Raw genomic sequence first — 19,820 nt, forward strand, 5'->3', positions numbered from 1 at the left:
GTGTCAGAAAAGGGAGGGGGAAGGGAGAGAGAAAGAGAACTGTACTATGAACAATCTTGTAATCATGGTGTTTAAATTCTGCTTCACTAAAAACAGATTAAGATACTTCATACCAAACTAATTGCTTTGATCACATTTGATGAAACAAGACAAAGAAACTACTGTTCCAAAAAGTGTCTTATGAGATATTAAAACTAATTACTTAAAGGCTAAAGAGATAGACAGTACTAAAGTTAAAGCACTTGCCTTGCATGTGGCTAATGCTAGTTGGAGCTGTCACTACCTATGGTCCCCTGAGCACTGTTAGGAGTGACCCCTTAGCGAAGAGGCAGCAGTAAGCCTTTAGCACCATCTGCCATGGGATATCCTCATCTTAAAATTGCACGAAGGAAAAAAAAAATTGCATGAAGAAACTGGGGGAAACCAAACTTTTGTGTAGGGTCCCACATCCAGTCACGCTCATGGATTACTCCTGGCTCTGCACTCAGAAGTTACTTCTGGTGGTGCTCGGGGGAAGATGCTGGGGATTGAACCTGCATCAGCTGCGTGCAAGGCAAGTGCTTTAACTTCTATGGTATTGCTTCACATCACCAACTGTATTTTAATGTATGATCTTTTTTTTTTTTTTTTTAAGAAGTGGTATAAGTGTATATGAGAGCAAAGAAAACAGTTTGAGAAACGCTAAGATTTCTGACTGTTGGATATGTGGATGGTTCCCTCTGGTTTATCTGGGAGCTTTAATTTCCAGAAATGCTTTGTACCAAATTGACAGAGAAACAGGTAAACTAGCTATTGTTTCTGGACCATTAAAAAGTGACAACCAAATGACATGGGTCCAGATGTCCTGATGGGGGAAAGGGGTTAGGTCGCATGTCAAATAGAAGCCACCTCTGACAGCTTCTTCCCAGGGCTAATGCTCTTCATAGTTTGGAATTAAGTTATGTGCAAGATGAACTGCTTAGTCCTAGTGAAAAGTGAATGGTCCAGAATCAAAGTCCTTCCGTGTTTGCCCCATGGAAAAAAGTAACCAGAAATAAAGCCTCCCATTCTTAAATAGTATTTATTATCATTGCAAAGAAGTCTTTTTCATGGGAAGTTTTCAAGTTCATTTAAAGATATACTGGTTATAGTTTAGAAGCAAATCTCACCAAAGTGCTATATATGAAGTATGTCTGACTAGGACTCTTAATTCAGCAATCTAATAATATGAACAATGGATTGGTCGCCATTTAGCTATTTCTCTGAACATGCCTTTATTTAAAATTGTGCCTGCAGAGGGTGGAAAAAGAAAACGCCAAGGGCTCACTATAAAGAAGCCTAGAAAAGATAAAATTCCTGCGGCAGTTCTGGTCAACTGCAGTCCGTGAATGCAGGAAAAGTGTTTACATGGGGACCAGTGGCCCGGTTGGTTTCTTGTTTTTAATGAGGTGAAAGCCCTTGAAGTTTTCTGTGGCGGTTAGTGGGAAATCCCTTTTATGGAATCCAGTCAATGTTCAGGCACCGGGCTATGAATGCAAACATATCTGACACTTCTTCTATGACTTTGGCTGTGGGCTTTCCAGCCCCATGGCCCGCCTTGGTGTCCACGTGGATCAGCAGGGGGTTGTTTTGCTTCCGGCTGCGGCCCACAATGTACTGAAGAGTGGCAATGAACTTCAGGGAGTGAAGGGGGACCACGCGGTCGTCATGGTCAGCGGTGAGGAGCAGCATGGATGGATACTGGACATCATCTGCATCTGGTAACTTCACGTTATGTAGTGGCGAGTATCTGGAAGGTAACAATGATTTTGTGAGGCACTGCAAACAAAGCAGCATTGTTTGTTCACTAGGATAATCAGAGAGGTCTAGTGGACGCTGTGATTGTATTGTTTACTGGCCTAACTTTACTGTGGTCTGCTCCAAGTGAGAACAATCACCAGAATCATGAGCATGAGTGAAAAGAGTTTAAATATCCCTGGTCTAAGCCATGATAGGTCAGGACCCCAGAAAGCTTCATCAATTATCTGGAGTCCAGCTGGGTTTCTGGTAAAAAATGCACAGGCTGATGTCAGAATCCAAACTATCAAACTCACTGTCTTGACTTGAGGGTGAGAATTTTATTTTCTTTAGACTTGATTTCTTCATGGGAGAAATGGGAGCTGATTGTGGTGATCAGAGTTGTCTCTTTTGTTTTTTGAGCACACCCAAAGTGCTTAGGACCTTATGAGGTGCCAGAAACTGAACTTGGTATAGCTACATGTTAGACAGTGCTCAGGGAACCATATGGGATACTGGGGATAGAACCCAGGGTTGGCTTCATGCAAGACAAATGCCTCACCTGCTGTCCTATCTCTCTGACCTCTAGAAATTCAGGGTTTTTTGGGGGGAGGGAGGGGAAATCTTCAATATGATGGATAACACTTTGTTGGATGATAGTTCCCCTTGAAAGCATGTGTGGGGCTGAACTTTTAGTTCTTTTAGGAGCAATAGTAATAGGAAAACGTAACTGAGTGCAAGGCTTGGAAATGGAAGACTGAACTAGGGATAGCACAAATGCTGTGGAAGAGAAATAAAAAGGTCTTTTGCTTAACGCTTTAAATATTTAGTTTTTTAAATTTTTTCCCACCCCTAAATATTTAGTTCTTATCATATTAGGACCACAGAAGCTGTTTGTACTCTTCAAAGAAAACTTTACAAGAATATTTTACAAGTTGTTAAAAACCAAAACCAACAAACAAAAAATCAGTCTCCAGAAATTTTGTTTATGCTAGCTCTCCATAAAAAGTGCATAAATGAGAGCTGGAGAGATGGCTCAGCAAATGGAGTACATGGCCCTGGGAGTACTCCTAAAACAAAAATCCCAACCCCTCTTCTGACAGGGAAAAGGTTTCCATGGTATTCTAAGAACTCCAATACCCCCAAATATGGAAAGAAAGAGGAAAGAACAGCAAAAATGTAGCTTGAAATCTTGATAATCTAAATGAGAGGTTCATAAATTAACTGACCCTTTAAGTGGGGTAGAACGAAGTCATTCAGTGCCTCATTAGAGAATGGTATCATTCATTTGAGATGATAGAAACATTTGCTATTTTCTCTTCATATGCCCAAAATGGTGCTAAGGGAATTAAATGGGGGAACTTGCACAGTATTACAATAATGCAAGTTTTGGGGGCCGGAGAGATAGCCCAGCAATAGGGTGTTTGCCCTGCATATAGCCAATCCAGGACAGATGATGGTTGGAATCCCCACATCCCACATGGTCTAAGTCAAAAACAAACAAACAAAAAACAAAACAAAACAAACAACCCCCCGAAAACCAATAATGCAAGTTATAGTCTCAAATGTATGATGGAGTTGTATATGTACATAGTCCTTCTGACTTCTCTGTTTAGAAAACAAAATCCCTAAAGAATTGTTAAAAGGCATTAAGATGTCTCTTTGTATTAGTTTTGATTGTTGTGGCAACAAATCACCACAAAATTGACATCTTTAGTCAACACATAGCTCTTTAGTCTACTATCAGGTTGGCTGAACTCTTAATGGGAAACATTCTGGAAAGTTCCAAGTAAAGGAGGTCCCACTGCTTTATTTGGTCTGAGGTGCTAGAGGTCCCTTGATCTATCTCATCAGAATAGTAATAGTGGGTCAGGCCTGCTCATGCTTTAATCTCTGTTGTATCTTTGATTCCAGACAAAGTGCACTGCCTTAAGTGTATGCCATTAGATCAAGGTTGTTTACAACAATCCAGATGATCTTGTTATTTTGTTGTTATCTTTGGGTCACATATAGCTGTACTCAGAGATCACTCCTGTTGGGCTCAGGGAACCATAGGGTGCTGGGGATTAAACTCAGTTCAGTGAGTGCAAGGCATTTTTATCTGCTGTACTCTGGCCTCTGGTTTCATTATTTTAGATTATGTTTGGGGCTATACCTGAAAGATTCAGGGATCACTACTGGCGGTGCTTATGGGACCATTCCTTCTGGCCATAGAACCAAAGATGGCCTCATGCAAGGCAAGTGCCTTACTCCGTGTACTATTGCTCTGGTCCTGATCTCTTTATTTTAGGGTCATCTCATAAGAATACCAATGTCACACCTAGTCCCTTCACAACAAAGCTTGGGTGTTTGACTGAGTAACTGGGGAACAGGAATTTGGAGGACCTAACATGGATTCGTATTTGTTGCTAAAGAACTAAAGGAAACAAGAAAACAGAAGAGATATTTTCATCTCTGCCTATGTTTGCAATAGATTTCCATTGATCTTTGAATACTGGGAATCACTATCTTCCTCTCCCTGCCAAAAATCCAAGAATATGGCTTACTATCCTAAACTTAGGTGCTGTTAGTAAGTCTTTTAATTAAAATATTTGTTATGTTTTATAGAATGTTTGATCACAATAAGCTAAAGAAAAAAATTAAGAAAATGATATTTAAACCAGGGTTATAAGGCAACCTGCACTATCACTCTGGCCCTCAGTTATATATTTATCTGTACAGTGTCCAAAGAGATGGGTAAGATGCTTGCCTTGCACATGACAAACTTGGGTTTGATCTCAGCATCTGCCAGGAGTGATCCCCAAGTGCGGACAGGAGTAAGTCCTGAGTATTGCTGGGAATGGCCTCGAAACAAAACAAAAAAACCTGCATAGGGGCTGGAGTAATAGTATAGCAGGTAAGGGATTTGCCTTGCACATGCTGACCTGGGTTTGATCCGAGCTGGGTTCTATCCCAGGTCTCATATCTAACGTATGGTTCATATCTCATATGACATCTCATATGGTTCCCCAAGCATCACAAGGAGTAATTTTTGAGTCCATAGCCAGGAATAAACCCTGAGCACCACCAGGAGTGGCCCACAAATCAAAACAAGCATACAAGCAAGCAAAATATTGCATATCTATGCAAGGAGAAACTGTAACTGATTACATAAGCACTGAAGGAAACAGTCATTCTTTTGATTTGTGTTCAATACTACATCTACCTATTAGCAACAGAAATAAGTGAATACAAATTGACATTTTACTTGATAAGCCATTCGAAGTGTTGTTTGCTGTCTGAGCACCCATAATCAGTGGTCCAGGCATGACCGATGGTGTATTTATGGAACTTCAGCATGTCCATTACTCCAACTTGGGCGATAACACAACCAAAGAGATCAGGACGCTGATTTGCACAAGCAGCTAAAATCCAAGAAAGAAAGAAAGAAAAAGGGAGACAAGCCATGAGTAAATATAAAAATGAACAAGACAAACAGCACTTAGAAGCTTTCAGAGCACTGGCTGCCTTTTTTTCTAGCTGCACAGGGTAAAAAATATCAGAAACCTACATGCCCGCTGGCCTATAAGCTCTCCCTTTTTTCCAACAGTGCTGAGGGGTGGAGACTATCACCAAGGCTAGAGATTTATTACTCCAAGTGAATACAAAGGGGGAGTGTTAACTTGGAAAGCAAAATATTTTTTTTCTAGAAAGCCTGTGTTCTCTCTTTACAACCCTGCTTTGCTTTCACAGGGGACAAAGTAACATTTAGAAATTAGTTTAAGAAATCATGATACATGTGTAAGAAATATTCAGTCTTTGTTTTTAGTTCCTACTAATGAAATCCTTAGAATTTTTTGTTACAATTAGCAGGTCCTTTAAGCTATGCTCTTTCATTCTTTCACTGAACTTGATATTCATTAGATAACACTATTTTTTGTTGTTGTTTTTTTTTTTGCTTTTTTTTTGGGGGGGTGGGAGGCTTGAACCCAGCAGCGCTCAGGGGTTACTCCTGGCTCCATGCTCAGAAATCGCTCCTGGCAGGCTCGGGAACCATATGGAATGCTGGAATTCCAACCACCGTCCTTCTGCATGCAAGGAAAATGCCCTGCCTCCATGCTATCTCTCCAGCCCCAACACTATTTTTTTAAGCTTCAGGCTGGGGCTAGTTGCCACAGGAAACAACTGTGTGTTAGAGGGCTGAAACTTTCAGCTTTAAGCCTCCTGGACTTCCTGGGAAGGAAAAAAGGGTTAGAGATGGAATCATTAGTTGATGTTCTCAAGCACAATGGTGTAATGGAACCTTCATAAACCCTCTAAAGTCTAAACAATTGGATCTGGAGAGCTCAGGATTGAGGACTACATTAAGGTACTGGGTGGGGTGTCCAGAGACAGCATAGCAGTTCTGTCTACTAGCAGGGGTCTTAAACTCGCGGCCCTCGAGCCATTAGCGACCCTCCATACATTTTGTGGCCCTGCTCTAGAGGAATCTTTTTTTTTTGTTTTGTTTTGTTTTGTTTTAGTTGTTTGGGTCACACCTCCCAATGTTCAAGGCTTACTACTGACTTTGCACTCAAGGATCACCCCAACTTTGCCTCCTGCGGCCCCCAGGTAAATTGAGTTCGAGACCCCTGGTTGGTTCTTCTGCATCTGTGGAAACCTGTAACTCATAGCAAGTTGGTCATCAGTATAGGAGGCTAGGACCTGTTACTGATGTTTTAATGGGGTGTGAGCTACATCTGGGAAGTGTGTGTCAGGACTGAGGTGTAGGGTAGCTTCTCTGTATCTGAAGAGCAGATGTGGAGGAAAGGTCACATATTTGGTGTTAGAAGTGAGCTGAAATGGTTCATACAGCCCAGGTCAGAATGGGAGCCTACAACCCAACTCTAGCTAACAGCACACATTCATAATGTTAAAATATTTCTGGGAGGGTGGAGAACAGGTAGGGTAAGAAATAATTTTTTTTCGTTTCTGGACCATACCTGGCAATGCTCAGGGGACCATATGGGATGCCAGGAACTGCACTCTGCAAGGCAAATGCCCTACCCATTGTACCATCACTCCTACCCTTGTCCTGTTTTAAAAAATACTTTGTATAGTTACAAAAATGTTTATTAAAAAATTTCTTTTGGTTTTGGAGTCATATGTTGAAGTACACTGTGATCTGTTGCTGGAGGGTTGTTCCCTGGTGGTGTTTGAAGATCACCGCACATGGCGCTGATCTAACTGGGGTGCCTAATGCAAGCATCTTAATCCCTTTACTATCTCTCTGGTCCTCAATAACTATTTCTTGAACATCTTCCAAGTGTTCTAGCACTAGATCTGTGGCTCTATCAGTGAATATCTGAATGAGAAAAATAAAGATACAAACAAGCAATTATAATCTAGTGTGAAGATCGCACTAAGGATATTCAACTGTCAGGAGGCTCTAGGAAGGTGGAACAGCAAAGCTGGTATGGTTAGGGGTTAGTCAAGAGATCCCAATATTCCCTGCTCTGGGAAAGACAGAGCACTCCCTTAACCCCCATTCTAACTCCGTGCTTATTCATAAAACTGAGTCCTAAGAGGCTTGGTGGGGTAGAAATCTGTTCTTTTCGATAAATATTGCAGCATCTTGGGTATCTGCAGGTTGATTAAAAGTAGTGGTGTGTTAATAGGCACAAACCAATAGGCACTGACTTGTAGTTAATTGCTTATAGACACATTCAAAAATAATTTATTGAACGAGTTAGTAAGCTAGAACAGCATTCTCCCACATCCTGAAATAAGATGTATGTTTCAATTTTATTAAACCTTGAATCCAATCCTTCTTTTCCTCTTTCACTGCACAGATAATCCATATTTAAACTTAGCTGGCTCCATTCAAAATTATGCACTGAACTGACCATTTCTCACTTCTCCTGTCTCACAGAACAGATGCCTTTTGTACCAGGTCTTTGCTTTTCTATCTTTACCTCCACTTCTATCTATCCTAATTCTATACTAGGATCCTTAAAGAAAAAGCACAAGTCAGAGGCTGGAGAGCTAGTACTGGAATAATACCCAGCACCACATATGGTCCCCCAAACACTGTCCCTGAGTTTAGAGTCAGGAGTATACTAAGAGTGGGCCAATCTCCACCCCCAAAAAATCCGACAAAAATAAATTATAGACTGCTCAAAAATCAAAAAAGTAATTCTCATTATTTTCTCATATAAGTAACACATATCTTCAAGACTAATGTTTCTCAACTGGGGGGCCATGTAGCTATTACATGGGGGCCACAGCTAGTATTTGACTGAGAAAAACACTGCTCTAGACTATGATTGTGAGGTCTTGTCTCAATTGAGTCTTCTGCCACTTTCATTGCTTCTGAACCTGGCTGCCAGCAACCAGCCAGCTAATAACACAAAGACTGGGCCTTCTTAGGGCTGCCAGAATGCTCTCTGCTGTCTTGAGGGTAACTGGGGGTATTGTTTATGGTCAGTCTCTTCCAACTAAGGCAAAAGCTCCATGGGGAATTGGTGATATGTGCTCAGTAATTAAAAAAGGCCTAAGAGTCTTATATTTATTGAGTGAATGGATCAAATTGGTTATTATTAGGAATGAGATAATTTTATCTCTTAGAAATAAAATTATGGGACCAGAGTGGTGGCACAAGTGGTAAGGTGTTTGCCTTGCGCGTGCTAGCCTAGGACGGACCAAGGTTTGATACCCCAGCGTCCCATATGATCCCCCAAGCCAGGAGGAATTTCTGAGTGCATAGCCAGGAATAACCCCTGGGCATCACTGGGTGTGGCCCAAAAACCAATATATATATATATATATATATATATATATATATATATATATATATATATATATATATATATATATATGTGTGTGTGTGTGTGTGTGTGTGTGTATATATGTATAATATATACATATATAAAAATTAAATTATCAGTATATATATTTACCTCCCTGGAAATGCTTTTTTCAAGACTTTATATATTGTCTATTAGACTCCACAACACATGGGTTTGTTTTCTTTGCACCACTGCTTCTGAAGTGGAGATGGGCCTGATAATAAATTTCAGGTAAATTTCATAACTAGCCCAAGCCCATCATGGACCCATCCAAGAGTAATTACGAGGTCTCCTCTGTGACAATGTCCTAGCAACATATGCTAAGGCAGAGGCAGGTTGAAGCACCCCTCCCCCAAGATCAGCTTAGAGAAGTGTGGCTGGATCTCTCCATCTTGTCCTACAGTTTCTACACCTGATCACTCTGGGCACATCTCCCTTTTAATTTTACAGGGTGCTTTTCATTCCTGGAAGTTACCTGCATTTCAACTAGGGAGATGAGTTGGGACTTAAAAAAAAAAGTAAACTTTTGTTGCTAAACAATGCTTACCTCTCTCTGAAGAAATGTGTGTTGATTCTGTGTTTGTTTCTGTGTCTGGACCATACCTGATGGTGCTCGGTGCTCTGGTTTACTCCTGGCTCAGGTTTAGGGAAGAGTCATATATAGTGCTAGGGTCTGATCCTGGGTTGGCTGCATGCAAAACAAGCACCTTACCCGCTGTACTATCTTTCTCTGGCCTGACCTGCATTCATTCTGGAATGTGTTCCCTTTTCTTTCTTCTCCCTCATGTTTTCTAAACAAAATTTCTTTGCTTCACTATTTATCTTCTTCTGAAATTCTTTTCTGCCAGAATAGGCAATGAGGCTGCTGAAATATGGATGGCAGGTCAGGACTTAATTGTCCATGAGGTGTGGGAACTCTGGTAGTTTTTGTGTGTGATGAGTGAGAGGCTAGTGGGAGAACACTCTATACTGACTAGGTGGTGCCCCATGTACCCTGGGACAACACTATCTGCAGAAGTTAAAGTGCACCTAGAGCTGTCTGTATCTGAAAACCCTGACAGTGTTACTGAGGAAGGAAGAGCAATTAAAAAGCAATTCTCACCCACTAAGAGGCCTCCATTGGAACCCCCGTTAATAGTCAGCCTCTTGGGAGACGTATACCCTTCCTTGATGAGATATTCCGCAGCTCGCTGGAAGTCATCAAAGCAGTTTTGTTTGTTGGCCAAGATCCCACCTAGAAGGCGCCAAAACAACACAGTTCAAGAACAAACAGAAAGCTTCACTTAAAAGGGAATTCAAATGGTAAAAAGGACAGTTTCAGTTCTCCAGTAACTTAAAAGCAAAGGGCCAACAGCAAACAGCCAACAGCAGAGAAGCACCACACCTAAAAATGCCAATTTACAGTGCAAACCCAGCATAAGTTCTCAAATCATCACTTCAGATGGTGGATGTGCACTTTCCCCAAACTCCTAGGACTCAAAGACAAAGGGCACAAAGGAAAGAGAAGCAGAAGCATAAGAATGGACAAAGCATGTCAGCAAAGAGAAGCTGAACCCTAAGACTGAAATCAAATCCCAAGGAACCTTGTGCAACATCCCGAGTTCCACCAGTAGTACAAGTTGGGGGCATGTGCCTTGTCCCAGTAGGAAGAAGAGTTTGTGGGGGTGGGGTAGATGGCATTTTTTTCAGTCCTGTCCTGGGGGGAGTCTAAACTAGGTATGTGAGGATGGACAGTTAGCCTCCCCCTCCACTATCTCCCTCATCCTATGCAGACTTGCGCACTCTAATTATATTACTGAGATGAACCACTTCTGCTGAAATTCAATTAAGGCTGAAGCAGTGCAACTGCAGAATTTTTTTTTTTTCAGATAAAAACAAATGTTATTAAGACTTTAATCAGAAATTATTTGGGAATTAGAGCAGTGAGGATTATTTAGTTTCCAGGAGAGCTATCATTTTGGGTTTCTGACTATATTTTTTAAAGAGCATTATATTTTAAACTCAATTAACAGCATGAAATTTAGGTTTATTGATGAGTCTCTTATTCTGGGCTCTCTCAGAAAAGATATATATCTCTGGCTCTTTCACTCACTGACTGAATTTAGAGAAGTGTATTCGTTAGATTGAGCAGTGTGTGTTAGCCAGAGCAAGCTCCAGCCCCTCTCCCCTTCCCTGCAGACCACAGAATAATAAAAAAAAAAAAAAAACAACGGTGCTATATGACTCCATAAAAGGCTCCTCTAGAACAAGAGTCTCTTCCCTCACAGAAACCAGTGAATGCTGAAGCCCAGAGGTGGTTTCATGAAGAACAGCAGATGGTTTTCTTTCTGCCACAGAAGCAGTGATCTAGGCACTAAAGGGCAGGTCTGGGCACCTCTGCTTCAAATACCTTTAAACGGGAATCAAGTGAAATGAATCAAGGCAGGGCTAGATTTGGCTTCCATGTGGGATATCAAGTAAACAGATCAAGTGTAGAGATTTTACAAGTACGTATCCTCCTTTTATCCATTTTAAAAAGTGAATCTCACAAGATGATCTTCATGTGATTAAATCCTACTATCAGCTCAAAACAAAAGAGCTCCATTGAACTCACTGAACTCAATTTGAAGTCTACTTCAAACAGTCACGGCTCCAGTCTTTAGGATGGATGACAAGTGGAAGCAATGGAGACAGGGAAGGTAGGCATGCCTGGGGCATGTGTGCTCATGGGTTAGAACACTCATTCTTATTGAGTCTCACATCTAATGTCATCTCTAAAGGTGCTCAGGGGTCTTTTCTGTAGCCCCAAACCCAAGAGGTCCTTTTGGAAAATTGCTTTCAGATCTATCCTTGTCTCTGCTGATGTGATCAGATATACAGAACCAGAACCTGAGACTCTTTGGCAGGAAGGCAAAAAGAGCAAATTGCTACTGATATCTGAAGGGAGGTCTCTGCTGCTCCTACTGTTAGGAGACGACCTTAACTCAGAGCTTGACCAGCTGTGAGCTGTGGCATCTTCCTTCATTCCAGCAGTTCTTACAAAAGATGCTGATGATGAGACTGAGAGGCCTGAGTGGGCATAGTGGGAACAAAGCAAGAAATAATAGTTCCTCAGACAACTGGGGAGTATGGAATCCAGAACTATGAAAGCTTTGAAGTAATGGAGGTGTGTGGGAGGGATAGCTTCAGATATAAAAAAGGGAAGAGATGGACATTCAAATAAAAATAGTCAGGCCAGGAGGATGGCCGATGCACTGGCATTGCACGTGAAGGTCTTGGTTTGATCCCACCCATCTCCAAATAAAGGTTTTCACTCTTTAGAAGAATGGGTGAGTGAAACTCAGTAGAGAGAGGATCTTCAGTCAACACGAAGATGTGTTGTAGGCAGATCAGAGTATGGAGACTCAGTAAAATCAAAAAGGGGAAACCCATTTCTTATTTCGAGAACCTTAGGCACTAAAGCAGTAATGCTAGGAAGGTGTTATTTCTCTGTGATTTAGAGAAGAGGGGTGAAACAAAAAGAAGTATGCCCACACTAGAGATCAGGCAGCTCTCTTTTCAAGTCCATTTCAAGACAGTCGAAAGTGCAGACAATAATAAAAGCCAGGAGATCAGGTGAAAAACAGAAAGTCTCCCCAAGATTCATGTCTGTTGAGATTAAAAAAAGTGCCCCATGTATTACTTAAAATAGTATCTGATGATAGCCTACATGAATGTACATATTTGGAAAAAATCTATCATTCATTAAAATAAAGAATGAGAAGGGAAACAAGAAGACTGAAGCACTTTAACAGTGTGTTGAGGCCAACAATGTGTTTGTAAAGCTCTTGGCTTTTTACTTGTCTAGCCCAGATCACTGAATAACCTGGCTGTTGTATTGGTATGTGTTGCTCCCAGAAAACACTTTACCTTTGTGCCATGTCTCCCCATACTCGCCGCCTCCTCTGATGTTGGCTATAGCAAGGACTCCTCCCATGTGTCTCACGAAAATCAGCCTGGACACACTAAGAGAGAAAAAAGGAGCATCACACACTGAGTCCCACTGCAGCCTTGAAAATATCCCAAGATAAAGGGAGCTTCTGAGTATATCAAGTATATTACTTGACTGAAGTGAAAAATATTGAACTTCTGATAACTATTTAATAGCCAAGCTCATATATTTTTGAGCATTAGTATACAATATTTTTCTTTATTGATAGTTAACTCTCAAAATTAGAAATCTTCGATTCACAACAGAAGCAGAGGCAAAAACAAAAACATCAAAAAAAAAAGAGAGACACACCTTATTTCATACTGTATCTATCTTTAAAACAACTCTCTGGAAAAATAACTCCCTCAGGATCCAGCCTGTGTCAAAGGAGCTGGGCTGCTTAGAACTCCTGCTAACATTTTACCAGCCTTTCCTAATTATTCAGTTGGAGAAAACACAAGTTGTCCCCCTAGTCCTTTGCACACCCAGACACAGATTTTAAACAGGTTTTACAGTTCTTTTTAGATATCTAGATGTTAAACTGAATGGGGATGATGGTGAGAAGGGAGAGATCACCAGGAACAACAACAACAAAAAAAAAAGAACAAGCACTGAAGGCTAGGGAAACTTTTCTAAAAAGAAAAGCAAGTGCAGACAAAGCTTGTAAGAACAAGAATGAAGGGCCTGGAGAGATAGCACAGCAGTGTTTGCCTTGCAAGCAGCCGATCCAGGACCAAACGTGGTTGGTTCAAATCCCGGTGTCCCATATAGTCCCCCGTGCCTGCCAGGAGCTATTTCTGAGCAGACAGCCAGGAGTAACCCCTGAGCACTGCCGGGTGTGACCCAAAAACCAAAAACAAACAAACAAAAAACAAACAAACAAAAAACAAACAAAAAACAAAAGAACAAGAATGAAGACTTAAGGGAAATTTTGAATTTAAGTGTTTTTCCTCCCTCAGATGAACCATTTTTCAATTTATTGTTAGTTAAAATTAATTTTGCTTTGAGAAAAATTTCTGAATTTTCTTTCCTTCCTTCCTTCCTTTCTCTCTCTTCTTTCTCTCTCTTCTTTCTCTCCTTCTTTCTCTCCTTCCTTCCTTCCCTCCCTCCCTCCCTCCCTCCCTCCCTCCCTCCCTCCCTCCCTCCCTCCCTCCCTCCCTTCCTTCCTTCCTTCCTTCCTTCCTTCCTTCCTTCCTTCCTTCCTTCCTTCCTTCCTTCCCTTATCTCCTTTCACTGGGGGAAATCTAGGGCATCTACAACCTTAAGTTACAGCATAGACCATCCTAGAGTTAATTTCCAAGGAATTACGAGGACGAGAAACTTCTGGCCATATGGTTAGTCATTGGTCTCCAACATTCTCTACTATCTCTGACTCCATTAAAACTACTAGCACATCTATTGGGTTCTAAGGATTAAAAATGGTAGTGGGACTCTCCTTTACTCGTCTCTAGCAGAGCATGTTTACTTGTTATCGAAATGAAAGAAGACAAATGACCTTATAACTTACAGCGGAGCCTATAGGAACCAATGTGGCTGGATCCTCATCCCTGAAGGGGGCTAAAAAGAACAGAGACCAGGGTGCAAGTGTGACCTATAGATTGGAAGAAGCTGAAGCTTTCATTTCATCACTTTGGTCAGTAAGAGGTGCAAATGGTAACATCACTTAGAGTTTGTTATGAGGATCATGTGAGTTTGATGAGCCAACAGCTACTGGCTTTAAATGTGAGAGTGGTTGAACTGAAGTCTCAAGTGCTCCAAAGAGTGCTCACCATCACCTTGCTGGAGGGGCTAGAAAGCCCATGAAACTCAGGCTCTGAGCAGATTGGCGCTCTGCAGGACAGAGGCTATCACAAAGCATAGCTATTGCACAGGCTGTGGATCACTGTCCCGTGCTCTTCTCACTTGCTTTTTACTGTCCTCCTATTAGGATACTTCATCAATCAATCTTCTGAAAATATTGTCCTACATGATGATTTCACAAGCTCAGAGGTTTCCGGCTAAGCAAAGAGTCAAATCAGAACTTTATCAGCTTTTCAAGTCAGGTCATAATTTGGCTCTATACCTTAATGGCAAGGGTCCAAGTAAATATTTCATCAAATCTTAAACAATTAGCTGAGCACTTGAAAGATATCAAAGCCAAGTGACAGTCTTCTTGTATCAAATTGGAACATCTGGTCAAATCCACTTTCAGAGGATTCCCCGTAGCTGCCAGACAGCCCATCAATTTCTTTCCTCGTGGGAAAGTACCTGTATGAAGCTGAGGAGCAGATTTTGTGGGAGACTTTATTCAGGAGTCCGGCTTTAAGCCAGTACTGTGTCAAGAGATTGTGTTTTTATTGAGAATTCTCAAGGCAAATTCCATTTTTACACTACAAATGGGACATTAATAACTGACAGAAGATAATCTTTATGTAAAGAACAGTTACAGGATAAATGAGGGTTTCTCTTCCTGAACATAAGTTATCATCATAGAAACAGCATGAAATGTTTAAAATAAAGTAAAATTGTTGGGGTCAGAGCAATAGTACAGAAGGTAGAGCATTTGCCTTGCTCATGTCTGATTTGGGTTCAATCCTTGGCATCCCATACTGTCATCCACATCCTGCCAGGAGTGACTCTTGAATGCAAGAGTAACCCTTGAGCACAGCCAGATAGGGCCCAAAACAAACAAACAAAACAAAAAAGAACAAAGATTGTATATGGAAAATCCATTTAAGGCTTAGAGTTAAGAGTTTACTTTCAGATTCTACATTGCTGAGAAACAATCCTTTTCCGCAAAGAATACTGGGATGGGAGCAAATAAGACATCAATGGCAATAGTGTCCTTTCTTCTAGACCTCAACTGCTGCTCACCCCTGCAGCCTAGCAGAGATAGCAGTCTCAGCATTGAGTTTTCAAAATATTTACTCACACACAATCCAAACCCACTATAAAAATAGCAAGTGACAGTTAAATATACTGGGAATATGATTGAGTTGGCTAGCTTCCGTTCTTCCCATGGTCTGATGAAGTTCCAACATGGATGCAAGTCCCCAGTCTTCCCCTGCTCACCTGTAGTTGGGAGTGATGGAAATGTTGAAGCCCCCATAGCCATATAGAAAAGCAGGGTGAGAGCCATCCAATTTTATGCCCTTTTTATGCACAATGAACATTGGAATCCTGGTACCATCTTTGCTAGGATAGAATATCTAGAGCAAAAGAAAAACAGAAGAGTTAGACTAGCACTATGTAATGAACATATGCAAACTTTTAAATGGAAAAAATACATAAGTTGTCCATATTTATCAAGATATGGCTGAGTGAGAATGTAGCACTACTCAGAGTCTGTGGGTGCAGCAATTTCCAGTTCAGAGGAGGAGAGTGTGGCACCCTAGAGAGCAGATTGAATCAAGTCTTTTGATCATTATAGTAGGACTCTATGTGGGCCTTTCAGAAACAGACTTTTCCCATCACACACTTTTTACTTCTTTGATTCGATCCAGACTGACACTCTCTTCCTTAAAAATCATTTCTTTGATGGACTTTGGGGCCATTTTATTTTGGGAGGGCTACACTTGCCGGTACTCAGGGCTTATTCCTGGCAGTGCTTAGGGAACCATACGTGGTTCCAGAAATCAAACCCAGGTCAACAAATGTGTAACTGCGAGACTATCGTTCCACCTCCTGGGGACATTTTCCTTCCTCCTGCTTAGCACTTGTTCTGTGAGCAGAAGTGAAGCAACAGCTTGTCTGTATTTGCTTTTCAAACCTGGCCAAATCCAAGATTCTGCTTCAGAATCCACACCAGTGACTCTTGCCCCTTATCTGTGGGACCCAAGTGTCTGTGACTGACATGTTACATATAACTTCTCAGGGGCTGGGAGGCAGCTCTGGTGGGAAGGACTTATAATTTGCAAAGACCTGAATTTGACCCCTGAAACTTCATGCCCCTAGCCTCCAGCTGTGGCTCTGATGGTCCAAGAGCACCACTGGGCTGAGCACCCACAGTAAGTATCCCCTCAACTTCCCAGAACTATGCACATACCCCTATTTATAAAAATATTTTCTCCCAGACTTCTCTGCGCAGAGAGTTCAGTTCTACAGGTATTTTTGTCACTCCCACAACCACCATCACAGTCAATGTCAGCAAATCAAACCATGTATTTTTCCATGTTCCCTGAGGAGTTCATTTGAGACTCAACTTCCTGTTACCAGGCTTTTCTTTTTTGGATCACATCCCAGAATGCACATGGGTTACTCCTGGTACTGAACTCAGGAATCATTCCTGGTGGTGTTTCAGGGGACTATAAAAGATTCCAAAGTTCAAAACAGGCCAGCCATGTGTAGGTCAGTGCCTTACTCACTATACTATTTCTCTAGCCCTTTTCTTTTTTCTTTTTCTTTTTTTTTTTTTTTTTCCCTTTTTGTGTGTGTTATACTTAGTGGTATAGGGGATCAAACTGGGATCTGTTCTGTGCAAGAAAACACTTTAATTCCTATACTATCTTTCAGCAATCTCCTGTTCAGTTAGTTCCCTTAAGACTGACATTGATGAGAAGCAGCCCAAATGCTTTAATAATATCATAATTGATGGTTATGTGCACACAGCACTGTGTGCTTTTTTGATGAGCTTTGGTAGTGAATGCACAGTATGCTGGAGACAGAGCTGAATAGGACTCAGAGCATCTCTTCCTTGATGGGACTAAGTCTACAGAGACTTTGCAGTCATTAGCACCTGGGTTACCCCAGCTACCTTAGGACTCCAACTGTTCATTCTTATCTCCTTTTTGGTCTTATTTTCAAGGTACTGCTTTTGGCTGTTTTGTTAAAAAACAAACAAACAAAAAAAAACAAAAAAACAGGGGCTAGAATGATAGCGCAGTGGTAGGGCATTTGCCTTGTACATGGCTGACCCAGGAAGGACCTTGGTTCGATCCCCAGTGTCCCATATGGTCCCCTAAGCCAGGAGTGATTTCTGAGTGCATAGCCAGGAGTTTGTCTTGCTTTGTCTTTCCTTTCCAATAGCTTTCCCAACTGTTTGCTTTACACCATTTTTTGTTCCAAACCTTCCAAGAGCTGTTTTTCCTTATTTTCTTTCACTTCCTACTCCACCCATCTGCACCTCATATTCTTTGTACTTGGCCATCTGCTTGGAGCTCTTTAAACACCTTCCTCACAACTTCCTTTGCCCTCTGCAATTCTGGGAGACAGAAACACTCAGCTGTAATCCTATTCCTTACTGTCTGCACCAATACCACAACTTTGTTCTTATTCTATTTGACCACCCACCATTTTTTTTTTTAGCAAATAGAAGACTTTCTAGACCACACAGGAAAACTTGGTCTCAGAAGACATAGTAAAGCACTCTACCTGTCCAACTCTTCTATCCCTTGACTAGTGATGAAAGTTTCACTATCTCCACTGTCACCAAACCCAGAGTTTGCACTTAGCCACCTCAAAGTTTCTGTCCCCACTAATGTTCTCCCCAAAGGGTACCTATGGATGCTTTTGTCTTTCTCCCTGTCCTTCCATCTACTCTCTGACACTGCTACCTATGCTTCCCAATTTTTCCTAAGCTCACAGGAGTATGCACTTTAGACTTTTTCACATGTAGGAGATTTTATTAGACAGCAAGACAGAATCAGGTTGATATTGCCCTACAATGTTGTATACTTCCTGCTCATTCCTCTCCTAGTACTGGTGCTCAGTAATTACTAGGGTGAACATATGGCATGTTGAGATTGAACCTGGTGGGCATTTTACAAGGCAAATACCCTCTCAACTGCATTAGTGCTCTGCCCCCTTATTTTGAATCTTGCACATTTCCATTTTAAATCCAAAGGGGTCTATTTTTAGATGTGATATGGAATCTTAACTACTGCATACCATTTAACAATGATCCTTCCTGGCTTTGTTCAGAAGTGCCCAGGTTGAACTGGTTTCTCCCCAATCATCTCTGCTGTCCTCTAGGTGGGACTATTATTCTGGTTCTTTTCAATTCTTCAAATGTTCTCCCACTATCTTACAGGATCCAGAACAAATTGTCCTTCCTCTTGCCCAAATATTACTGTTGAGCATATTTTTCTGCACTTGGTCTTTTTCCTTCTCTTTGTAATTCCCCTCTGGCTTCTTGGACAGCCTGACAAGCATGCTTCCCATCCCTACCACCATAAGTAAGGGCTTTGAGAAGGCAGCTTGGCAGCGGATGGTGGTGAAGCTGCCTGCCCTTCTTGGTCACAAGTCCCGGGGCCCATGAACATAGATCCTCTTTGGAGAGTTCTTCTTTCCACAAACAGGGTGTTCTTCCCTTAGCCACCCTACTGCCAAACTGCAGATTCCTCTCCTGTGCCAAAGACTCTGCCCACCGGCAGGCATTCTGCTCTTCCCTTCTCACAAGCAGGCCTCTTGGGCTCAGTCTCCTGTACCGGCAAAGCTGCTCAGAATGTTCTATTCCATGAGCTCAAAAACAACTGGTCTTCTGACTCCTGTCACTTGCTAAAGTGGAGCTGCGGAAGGAATATTAGAACAGCCAAGCTATTCATAGTGACAGGCAAAAATTATAGGTTGTTTCTATTTGCATATAATACAAAAGCTGTTAGAGCGTAATGAGTAGACAATCACTCAAATTTAATTCCATGAGTGATTTTCCCATAATTCAAGTTTACTGTTACCAGAATATCAAGTTCAGTTGTAAAGCAGACTTGCTTTACCAACAAGGGGTTGGTAATATACATCCCATTCTTTCTGGAGGGTCCACGGAGGGCACATTCCTCCCGTGTGCTGTCATACATCTGTAAAATCACTTTACTTTTCCCTTTCACCTGTTCTGAGTTAATTAACACAATTATCCTCAATCACATCAACCCAGACCCTCAGTTGGTTTATGATAAACTCTGGCTAATAAAAGTGGCAAGGAAAAGCAGCAGAAGCTAGAAGCTAGGCTGGCTTAGTAAGATCCAAGAAGCTGCTCGACAACCCCTGGCCAAAATGTACCTTTCCTGTAACTGTCTGATTTATTGTACAAAACTGCATGCTGAGACCCCACCCCCATGGGATACTAAAGTTTTTAAGTCGTCCTTGATGGTCAGGAAGACAAAGTGCTCTCAGGTACCCACGAGAGTAAAAAGCCTGACCTTTTAGGGCTAATGGCTCTGCATAGAAGCTTATATGCCTTGTCTTTCTGTCCTCCTATTTGCAGCAAAGAGGTCCTGGGCTAGATCCAGCTCAGCAGTACTGTGTCGCCAATGTTAGCAACAATGCCCGTTCCTGGAACATACCTCACCAGACTACAAGCTCCACCCAGGCAGAAAGACTGCATTGGAGGCACCCAT

At 41.6% G+C, this 19,820-nt stretch overlaps 1 protein-coding gene across 1 annotated transcript in view; it reads right to left on the reverse strand.

Annotated features, from left to right (window-relative positions):
- Positions 1 to 1,084: 1,084 nt before the first annotated feature.
- Positions 1,085 to 19,820, reverse strand: part of PREP (prolyl endopeptidase) — a 129,416-nt gene continuing 110,680 nt past the window's right edge. Inside the window, exons 11-15 of the mRNA XM_049771175.1 lie at positions 15,562 to 15,698; positions 12,450 to 12,544; positions 9,664 to 9,795; positions 5,003 to 5,159; positions 1,085 to 1,768 (exon numbers count right to left, since the gene is read on the reverse strand). Of these exons, the coding sequence (XP_049627132.1) occupies positions 1,474 to 1,768; positions 5,003 to 5,159; positions 9,664 to 9,795; positions 12,450 to 12,544; positions 15,562 to 15,698 (816 nt within the window). The 3' untranslated portion in view covers positions 1,085 to 1,473. The remainder of the gene's footprint in view (positions 1,769 to 5,002; positions 5,160 to 9,663; positions 9,796 to 12,449; positions 12,545 to 15,561; positions 15,699 to 19,820) is intronic.

This window comes from Suncus etruscus, chromosome 4, assembly GCF_024139225.1.
Source record: "Suncus etruscus isolate mSunEtr1 chromosome 4, mSunEtr1.pri.cur, whole genome shotgun sequence".
NCBI lineage: Eukaryota > Metazoa > Chordata > Mammalia > Eulipotyphla > Soricidae > Suncus > Suncus etruscus.